Source organism: Sparus aurata, chromosome 18 (assembly GCF_900880675.1).
Source record: "Sparus aurata chromosome 18, fSpaAur1.1, whole genome shotgun sequence".
NCBI lineage: Eukaryota > Metazoa > Chordata > Actinopteri > Spariformes > Sparidae > Sparus > Sparus aurata.
Genome location: NC_044204.1, coordinates 32,743,968 through 32,754,815, shown reverse-complemented (window position 1 = coordinate 32,754,815; position 10,848 = coordinate 32,743,968). Strand labels below are relative to the sequence as shown.

The 10,848-nt window shown below is 41.0% G+C and overlaps 2 protein-coding genes and 1 non-coding gene across 3 annotated transcripts; 2 read left to right on the top strand and 1 right to left on the bottom strand.

Annotated features, from left to right (window-relative positions):
* Positions 1-113: 113 nt before the first annotated feature.
* Positions 114-5,556, bottom strand: cops6 (COP9 signalosome subunit 6). Its single transcript, XM_030397107.1, has 10 exons — positions 5,425-5,556; positions 4,280-4,405; positions 4,067-4,198; positions 2,745-2,833; positions 2,570-2,632; positions 2,430-2,477; positions 2,195-2,309; positions 1,817-1,909; positions 1,484-1,584; positions 114-578 (listed from the first exon to the last, which is right to left on the bottom strand). The coding sequence occupies exons 1-10, from the start codon at positions 5,465-5,467 to the stop codon at positions 438-440; spliced, it is 951 nt and encodes a 316-aa protein (XP_030252967.1). The 5' UTR covers positions 5,468-5,556; the 3' UTR covers positions 114-437.
* A 171-nt stretch (positions 5,557-5,727) lies between these two features.
* LOC115569165 (F-box/LRR-repeat protein 12) lies at positions 5,728-8,541 on the top strand. Its single transcript, XM_030397108.1, has 4 exons — positions 5,728-5,889; positions 6,027-6,102; positions 7,408-8,275; positions 8,375-8,541. The coding sequence occupies exons 1-4, from the start codon at positions 5,789-5,791 to the stop codon at positions 8,539-8,541; spliced, it is 1,212 nt and encodes a 403-aa protein (XP_030252968.1). The 5' UTR covers positions 5,728-5,788.
* A 1,985-nt stretch (positions 8,542-10,526) lies between these two features.
* trnal-aag (transfer RNA leucine (anticodon AAG)) lies at positions 10,527-10,608 on the top strand. Its single transcript has one exon. It is a non-coding gene; the product is annotated as a tRNA-Leu (tRNA).
* The last annotated feature ends 240 nt before the right edge of the window (positions 10,609-10,848 follow it).

The following is a 10,848-nucleotide window of genomic DNA, read 5'->3' as shown; positions in this document are numbered from 1 at the left end:
CACACTCATTTTTTTTTTTCCCAGTGCAGGTCTCTCATTTTTATGACCTGTGTGTGGAGAATACTTACTGTAGTTTCTAAAACATTCACGTTTCGGAAGAAGAGGAGTCAAAGTCCCATGAAAAAAATCAGCAGATCATTTATTACATACAGAAACATGAAACAATAAAACAAACGGGGTAAAATAATAGAACGTTCATGTACAGTGGATTCATTCTGTGCATATCCAAGAAAGAGCTTTTGTACATATCTCTTATTGATTGGTGTACTAAGTGCTTTTAGACACACTTGTGGTTGAAACAGGTTTGAAAAGCTACTGAATGTGTTTTAGCTGACCGAAATACAAACTAACCAAAAATAAAGAGTAAACAGAAAAAAAAAAAAAAAAAAGGGAGACTGCAGTGCTCGTTCGTGACTCTGCTTCGGCTCACCGCCCGCTCAGAAGAAGAGTCCTCGCATCCTCCGGCCGATGCCCTGTCTGTCGTACAGGACGTTGAACTTGTTAATGAACTGGTTCATACTGTTGCAGGTCTTGGTGATGGTGCCTAAGTAGGCCATGAGGCCCACGTCATTACATTGCTGCAGGGGAAAAAAAAAAAAATAGGCACAGTTATCAAAAGCAAACGCTTTGGTAATTCAGCACAGAGGGAGACGGACTGAGCCGAGAACTGTGATTATAATTATTATGTGATTACTGCAACAAAAGAATCTTTCATTCTTAGAAGTTTCTGTCTTTCACCCCAATGCTGGCTGCTCTCCACAGGCTCCCGGTCTGATTTACATTTGATTTTAAAATTTTAAAGACTTTTAAAGCTCATCTGCGTCATATGAGCCTGTTCACAGCCTTGGTTCTGCTTCTACTTTCTCTTATGTGACGTCGACTTTTTATCCTCCTTGTATTGCTTTGATTTTCCTCTTTTTCCCTTTTTCCCTTTTTCTTTTAAATCGCTTTTATTCTCCATATTTGATTTTAAACAGACCTTTAGTCTTTTGTCTTCTTGTTTTAGCTTCTCCTCAGTCTGGACTTCTTTTTGTATTGCTACACTGTTTAGTGTTGATTCTGTTAAATCCTGAGTTTTCTGGGTTTTTTCTTTGCCAAAGCAAACCCCTAAAAAACGTGCTGCACAAATTAAGTTTTTCTTTCTCTTTCCTTCCCTTCTTCTTTCTGATTTTCACCACACTGTAGCACTGGCTGACATCTTTCTTCATTACCATAAACAGAGGCACTGAAGTTAATAACACATACACCGTTCATGCTCAATAGCGGATACAGAGTGTATTAATCAGTAGTGGAAAAAGTTTGCTCAGAACTGAAGCGCCCATGTGCAGTTTTGTATAATAAAGCATCATAAAGAGGCTCAGGTTTCTGCTTTGTCCAACACAATTTTGAGAAAACACAGCCGAGCTCTCTGAAATATGCAAACAATAGATACCGTGCATTAGGGGTTTAAAAACATTTTGAAGGGACAAAACATCTTGCTTACATCATAGAAGTCGGTTTTGAATTTGATGGTGCTGAGCACTGGCAGTCTGTGGCACAGGGCGTTCGCTTCTCTTAGGATCTCATGGTTAAACGGCACCTCTCCTGTGGTGGCACACAGCAGAGAAAAAACAAGTTCAAGCACCAATAGTGAGGTAAGACGATGCTGACGAGACAGTATCAAAAACAGGCTTATAATTATGGAGGTGCTGTCAAGGGGCCTCTCTTAATGGTGTAAAAGTGAGGGAAGGAAACATTAAAGAACAGCTGTTTTCCGGACTTATTTTCACATTCTTCGCTCTCACAGCCTCGTTAAAAGGCCACATCGTATTCTCACCTGCTTCCACGGCTTTGACGTACTCTAGGATGATCTTCACCCGGCTGTGGAGCATCTTTATCGCACTGTGCTGGGCTATAAGGTGTTCAGCAACTAACAGAGAAGACAGAGAGAACGCTGGAGTTAAAACCTATTCAGACAGCTTTTATTTTTTTTAAAGACGTGTAATGTTTAGTCAGCTCACAGCGCGGTCGTTTCCTCCATATCCCTAGAGTTCAATCTAAATCTGAGGATAGAATTTAGCCTATGTACATATGCATGTGACATTTCTGCATCAAAACGTCAAAAAACAACAAGAACTGTAACATAGTTTGTTGATTTGTGTGCATGTAAACTCACTGTGATCAAAGAGGAGAATATTACTCCAGCCTCTCTTACCTGTTGAGTTTTCTCCGGTGCCGGTGGCCGTCATTCGAGCGACGTGGTCAACACCGATTCTCTCCGCTTCCTCTGTAGCCAGCGTGTACGTCAGCTCAGCAAACAACATGGTAGCCTAAATAATAACAAAAAACATACGCATCAGATAAATCTGAAACAATTCTCTGGGGGGGGGGGAAGTGTGTTCACTGCTGAATGAAAAGGATGTGTAAAAGATATGAAATATAAAGAGTACCTCGCCGTTGATGATGTCAATCACAGATTCAAAAACACTAACAGGAAGCTGAAGAGAGAAAGGAAACATTGTTTAAAGCAGCTGTGTCTTAACACACGACCATTTTCTCATTCTTCAGGTGAAAACGGAGAAGAACTCACATCGGTGTGTTTGGTCATTGGGTTGAGCTTGAGGAAGAGAGGGCTCTCAATAATCTCACACACCTGGCAGACAAGAGGGAAATAACATGGATGAGTCAACGGATGTCAGTGACTCTGAGAGAAGTTAGGGATGTTCCTCTCACCGTACACACTGCGCCTTTTGACTTTTGCTTACCTGCTTGTGAATATGGATATCTGACTGGTCAGGTGGACCGCCTGTGGTGTACCAACCTAAAAACTCCATTTCTTTGAAGACTTGTTTGACTGAGAGACAAAATCAAATATTACAGCACAACTACAGCAAACATCTGACAATTGGATAATCATTCATCAATAACTGAATCTTATGTTCTTCTCCATTGGCGTAGCAATTAGACACTGAAGAAGTGTTGAGCAGGTTTGTAAGCGAATAGCGACCTACAGAATAATCATCGACTGTTTGATTCATTAAAGCAACCAAAGAATTTGGTTAAATCTCATCCACGTGAAGATATTTAAAGAAATGATCTCACAGATAGGGCTGTAGCGATACACTAATCTCACGATACGATACACGATATTCAGCTCACGATATGATATATATCACGATATTCAGCCAACGATACGATTCGATACACTTACATCATTTTCTGAAAGATTTTAAAAGGGACAGTGTGATTTTGGTGACATCTTGTGAGTGAATACGACAATACAACCATTGAATTAATTGTAGGGCTGGGTATCACCAGCTACCTTGCGATACGATACCATCACAATATTTTGCCCTCGATAACGATAATATCACGATACAGCGATTCTGCGATAATCGACATATTGCAAGAAATTTCATCCACGATACATCACGAAATCTGTGTCACTGAAGAAATTCAGAATTGATTGACTGCACTGAATCCATTTCACAGGAATTACAAAACATTGTCAATCAATTTCACATGAATGACAGCCAAGTAAAAAAAGAGTATATTGCACAGTGACTGTTCTTAACACACACACTGACTACAACTATCATTAAATATCTATATGTGTGGGTTTCAGAGCTACTTAAACCATTTTTTAAATTTTATTTGGTTGTATACCTATGTTTGAATAAAGATAAAGCTGTCCTCCGAAGAGGGGTGGTGGTGGTGGGCCAAAAAAAGAACAAAAAATAAACAAACAAACAAAAATTATTATTATTTTTTTTTTTACATTTTTAAATATCGATATTTGGCACCAGTGTATCGATAATGTACCTCAAGACGAAATATCGCGATATATCGTAGTATCGATATTTTGGCACACCCATACTCACAGATGTTGGTTTAACAAGTATAATAAATTAACTCACTTCCTGATACATAAGCCGGACATGAGGCAATTAATTTCCTTCCATGTTATTACATAAACACAACTCTCCCAGGGAAACGCTGGCTGCACTGCATTTCATAACAATTCGTCATAAAATGAGATGTCAGAAAAGAGCTGTACGCTCATCCTTTATACATACAAACCACTTACATTGTTCTTCCTTAGTGTAGTAGTACTCCTTGTCAATATGCACTCGGTCATCTATGGTGTGAGACAGTAACTCAAAGGAGTTCATCACCTCGATGTTTCTCCCCTCTTGCTTCCCGATCAAGGCTCCAATCACTAAGCAGGAGAAAAAAAAAGGCACATTAATAAGCTGCTTTGTTACACCTGGTTACAACTGTACACTGCTGTCTCACATACCCTGCATCGGTCGTCCCTCTTGTGAGCGGATGCGTATCCAGTGGTCGGATATGTTGAGGATGACCAGAGGGTGTAAGGCCACGGAGACGCTCCCGGTGACCCCTGCGGCCATAACACTGGGGCTGGCTACAGTCGCACAGACACAAAAACAAGAGAGGATTTAACACTACAGCAAATAAGCAGTGCTGAGACAACAAGCTGATCATCTGATCAGATGCTTGACTTAAAGATTCACCCAAAAAATGTATCTCTAATCAGCCTCTCTGTTATGGATCATGGTAAATTGAAGATTGCGTACAAGTGTTGTGTTTGTAAAAACAATAGAGCCAGAAGACCGACATAAGTTATTACAGATATATTAGATAATCAGAAAGATTGGTTTGTGTTATGAGGTTATGTTAAAATAGAAATATTGGCCAATCTATGTTTTCCTAAATTTACATTTTTACCTCTCATTTATAAATAGGCCACAAAAATCCAGCCCAACTCTCGCTGAACTTGCAGCCACAAACATTTGATAATATGACAAGTAGAGCGGTCAATGATTTGCTGAAAGCTAACACCCTGTAGCTTGTTACCTATACTTCAACTAATAGTGAAACTAATAATATAACACTATATTCCCTTAATCTGTTGCTGTATTTAGAGATCACCATTGATATACCATTCCTGCTGAGAAAATGTAACTCTAAAACAATCATCGGCACAATCCTTGATAAAGATATCGATTGTAAACACACTTGAATACAGAACGACAGAGTTAGGCCAATGTGTTGGTTCATCTCTGGACAGTTGACGTCCACGACCAGCGCTGATCTGAGGTCGGGTTGTTGTTACAGACAGTGAGGTTTTTCCTTGAACCTTCCTGTGCTGACAGATTTAGGTTTATGTTCCTCATGCAAACTCCAGTAAGACAGAAAACGGTTGGACTGCCTCAGACACACAGAGTGATGAATATGTTGACAGCTTTACAGCAGAGCCTTGTACGTTAACCCTGTCAGCAGGCACGCCACCGGCCTCCGTTAAATCCGCGAGTTCAGCTCTCACGTACACTCACGACATCATTTTACAACACACGATACAACCTGCAGACAGTTTCATAGTGATTTCAGGCAGAAATTGTGTGATAAGTGAGAAATACTCGCCTGCCCCATCCACTTCCATTCCTCCACCATTGCTGGTCGCCATCTTGTCCGGTAAACCGCGCAGGCGCACTGGGCTGTTCAACTAACGGACGTTAGGTGGCAATATCGCTTCTTCAAAATGTTTAAATAGCTCTACCGTTTATTTACCGTCATAAATTTGAGTGGTATTTTCAGAAAACAACAGTGGTTTCAACCGAGACACGCCATGTTGAGAATAAAGAAGCATATTTGATTTGTTCGGGGAGTTCTGGCTCGGTCCTCCCGGCGGCGGGCCGCTGTTTCCCGGGGATTGCTGATGTGAACGCAACCTGTGTGCGTCGGGATATCAGTCCGTGTCCGAGGTTTAAAGAGTTTTGTTTACAAAATGGATGAATTTAAACCCTGTAATCTGGATTACTTTCCCGAAAACATTTTAATTGACGTGTTGTCGTATCTGAGCGTACGGGAGCTCGTCCGAGCCGGGAGGTAAGAGAAATGAAACTTTGCTGACAGTATTTGACCAGTTATTCGTCTTGTGCAACAAAAGTCAGTGCCTGCTCTTTCTTTATTGTGACTCATGTCACATGATTAAGTTATTTGTTGTAATTTACGTTGTTTTGTAGAGTGTGCAAAAGATGGAAACGCCTTGTTAAAGACCAAAGACTGTGGAGAATTGTCGATCTGACTGCATGGAAAGGGGTAAGAGCGTTTCTGACAATGTGGCTTTACACTACTTCTTTCCATTTGCCTTTTCATACATTATAGTGTTTACTTCATCCACAATATTTACATCGTCTATGTGATGTGATGTAATTGCTGTACAACACATACAAGTACTATGTCCCAATGACGCTTGTTACAATAGCAATAACTTTACCACTTCCTTTTCCGATAAAGAAGACGAGCTGAGAGTCCACCTTCTCTTAAAAACAAAACAACCTAATCAGTTATCTGCGTGTTAAAGAGGAACTGGTGTTAAAAATGTCAGTGACAAAGATGGCATATTGCAATCTTTAAACAAAATACAACGTACAAATTAGAGTAGAAGAAGTGTACGCCTTCATGTCCAACAGATCTCACCTCAGGTCTTTAAAAAACATCTTTGTTAGTAAGAAGCTGCTGAAATTATCAATCTTGCCTCTTTTTTTAATATATATATTTATGTTTTGCCCTTTGAGACAAAGTTTGCAAACTTAAAGCTGCTGTGAGGGATATTTCTATTCTAAAATAAGTGATCAACAGCTTTGTATTACAACAGTTGTCACTGTTATAGAGTGTTTGGTCAGTAACTCATGTCTCTCCTTCCTCTGCTAATGCAGTAAAAGAGAAAAGCCAAATTTCTGGTATCCCCTGCACACTTGATCCAATCAGGACAGAGAACTCCATAACGAGGCGGTCCTGTCTGCTGGCTGCAGAGCGCAGGATCCTCCTGTTTGCTGCTATGTCTGCTGATCGAGGCACCGCATTTGTGTGGTGACGTAGAGATGAGGGAGGGGAATTTTAACTGCATGATGGACAGGAAGTTGGCAAAAACAATGACAACACTTGCAGCGACTTTTAAGTCCATCAAAAATGATTCAATAACCTGTACACAGAAATATTTCAGAGTTCTGTGGAGGTGTAGGGACCCACAGAGCTGTGACCACCCAGAAAAGCAGATGATTATATGTTCTCCAGCACCTTTGACTAAACAGCACTCATCATTATCCCCCTTGCACATGTTTATAAATCTACTGCTTATTTCTGTAATTCGTCCTTTTTCATTTCTTATAAAAAAAAAAATTGCATTTTGTTTTATGCTGTCTTTTCTTTTAAATGTTTTTATAGGCACTTTGAATCGCATGAAATATGCTCTATGGATAAAGTTATTTTGTCATGTGCCTCTGATGAAGTAAATGTTATTACATATGAATTGTTTGTGCAATTATTGACAGAAACCATCTTTCTTCTGCCTCCCATCCCCGACCCTCAACCCTCACATGCCCACTGTCCACTGTGTGTTAGGTGACCTCCCGCATACTTTGGCTCCTGCTGCGTCAGTACCTGGGTTGTGGACTAAGGTGCCTACGGTTGCGTGGTTTGCTGCTTTCTGCCCGAGGGGGCACCTTCCTCTCTGAGTCTTGGCTCAAATCCTTGTCCACAAAGTGCCCTCGCCTGACCAAGCTCTATCTTCTACATGCAGACTTGAGAGGCCTGCCCAGTTGCCAGCTCCTCCCTGCTTCTTTGCAGGTGCTGGAGCTGCGTGGTTGTGAGCTGCCTCGTGAATTTTTCAATCAGGCTCCTACTTCCCAAGACAGAGCAGAAGCCACATCAAGTGTTGGGGCTCAACAGCAAAAAAGGAATCAGAAAGGAAAAGGCCTTGCCTCTCCATCAGGGATTGGTATTGGTAGGTTAGTCCTTAACAATGTGCCCTCTTTCACGGACCAGCATCTGCAGAGTCTGACATCATGGGAGAGGCTCAGTCGGTTGGAGCTGCGCGACACCTTTCGCGTGACAGCCAACGGGCTCAGGAGCTGTGCTGCCAAGGACGGCGTCTGCGGTGTGGAAGGCCTTTCCAGGCTCAAGTTTCTAGAAATAGGCATCACTGGGCGGCAAGGTTACCAGTTACAGATGGCCTCCCTTGGTCTGGGGGCAGGATGGCTCGGACTGGAGGAGCTGAGTCTGGGTGGTAAAGAGGTGGGGCCCGGCTTGCTCTGTGCCAGCCGTCTGAAGGACCTGAAGTGTCTGTGCCTGTGGGCCTGCACGCTCAGCGAGATGCAGATAGTCCGGAGCTGCAGGATGCTCCGTGGACTACGCAGACTGGAGTTTTTGGACGTAATCTTCCAGCCTCGACAGTGTCCACCAGTGGTGGAAGGGGAGGGTGACGGTGAGGGTGAGGGTGGTGGAGGTGGTGGTGGTGGTGGTGGTGGTGGTGGTGATGGTGGTGACGGTGACGGTGACGATGGTGGCGATGGTGGTGATGCTGCCGGAGAAGAGCAGGACAACGAGGAAGCTGAAGGTGGAGATAACAGCAATGATGAAAACAAGCCGCTAGATATGAATGATCCCATTCCAAGTTTGCGTCGCTCACTCGCTGTCCTGCTGCCGTCCTGCACACTAGTTTTCACCAACTGCTCTGTTCAGATCAGTGCAGACTAGATGAGTTCTCCTCTATTAATGTACACAAGTGGCCCATCTGGATCACTGTCCTTCACACTGGCATCAGTGATTTTATCTACGGTTATGGATTCAATGAATGAAATTTGTTTTTATTATTGTGCCATGAATACAACTGTGCCCAGCCCACATGGGCTGCAAGATATCACAAATTCATTGTCGGCTCTGGAGTGCTGCTTATATGTTTTCAAACAAAACTATAAATTGTCAACCAAATTCATCAATATTCAAAATTTCATGTCAACAGAATTTCAAAATCACTGGCCAAACATCTACTGAATAATACTGGAGAAATCTAACTAAATTGTCCATCTAGCCTTCTTTTCCAGGCTTCTGAGACTATTTTCCTCCTGAAAATGTTTGAATCTGACAACCTCAGTATCCAGAAGAAGAACACCAGTTCTGAATCATGCAACTCAAAATCTTCGGCTTCCACATACGTAAAATATTACATATAATTCAGGGTTATACTTTTGTGCATATATCTATGCATACATACGCATACGTTTTTAGTTTTGGTTTAGATGCAATATTTTTAAACCAGTTTCCTCAAACTTGAGTAAAAGCTTACTTTTAATGGAGTTATATGTTGTGATATTGAACATTTTTAAGGAAAATCAACACGAACGTCTTTAAAATAACCAGACAACCATGCCTAACACCTGAAGGTGTTTCAGTGCCCTGATCAAACGATCATCTTGCCACAAAGCAGTCTTGCTCTTTGATCCTTAGAGACTCAGATACATTAAATTTAGAGATAACAAATTATAAAAAAAGTTTTGAAAGGTCTGATGGTAAACATATTTATAGCGTCTCACGGTATGTATCATGTCATTGTCCAACCCTGCTGCTTGACTCTGTGTTTCGAGGTAAATCAGTGGGCAGTCTCACCTCCAAACTGATTGCTCACATGGAATCAAAACTCATTGTTCTTAAAAAGTCACAATATAAAACAAAACATGGATTTGTCACAGCAAGACTGTAAAGACATAAGACTTATATAAAGACATAAGCAGGTGTCAGCTACTAACTGAAGCATACTGCTGGCAGCGATCCACCTGTTTCCTGTTGCTTCTCTCCTTTGTGCCGATGTTTACATTCAGGAAACTATCTGTTACAAGCAGGTGTTTGGTTATGAAGAAGGAGCACAACACATATTTAAACAAATCTTTTTCATGTCCCAATTGTTGGTTACTACACCATTTTTAGAATTAAGAAATGATCATTGTAAACGTAAATGTATTTTTATTGTGTTCATGAGGAAAAACATGGAAGAACTGTGTTATTGACGTGAATTGCGTTGAATTTAAACCATTTTAATTTTACCTCCTTTAAAATGATGAATGAGCAATTGTTTTGAATAAACCTACATTGACTAAATAAATCTGAGTGTCATTTCTCTTTTGAATGTACTTGCATCATTCTCGAGGAAAACATCAGAAATGATTTGTCCTGACAGGTAGACCGACTTCTCATGAAATCATCAACAACTCACTGGGAAAAAACACATAACAGCATATGGTGTGCTTGATCGGGAAAGTGATATATTTAACAATGGTAAGCTGTTATGGATGCTTCATTTTAGTTGATCTACTTCAAACATGTGGGCTGCAACAAAAACAAAAGGAAACAGTCACTTAATCAAATAGCTGATCAACAAAAATGAATCACTGCCAATGTGGATTGTCAATTAATAGTAAGTCACAATTCTTAAGGGAAAAACACATTTCTTTGTCATGTTTCCAGCTTCTTTAAAATTATGTTATCCCACTTTACTCTGTATAATGAAGAATGAGAGGTGTTTTGGATGATATCTTATGTATGTCATATATTTTATCCAGAGATAAGCAATATGATGTTTGTGGTGAAAAGCATGTTTTAATTTCCCCCAATTCACTACATAATGTTTGGGCCACCTATGAATGAAGTAACAGTTAAAAAGCTATTTGACGAATATGGTGTCTCACGGTAGCGTGGCCGAGCGGTCTAAGGCGCTGGATTAAGGCTCCAGTCTCTTCGGGGGCGTGGGTTCGAATCCCACCGCTGCCAGTACTTTTTTCTCTCAGTTAAAAAAAGAATTATAGCTGTCCACCTCAACTTGGTCTCACATTGTTTATGTTGTAACTGACGTGCAAACATGGTACCGAACATGCCAGTGTTCAATGTGATGACGTTCATTGTCCGTGACAACGCCGCGGATAGTCGCATTTAGCCACTTGTTATCAACCGCCTTGTAAAAGACACGTAAGCGATTTATAATTAAATTGCACGTTTTTAAAATGATTATTT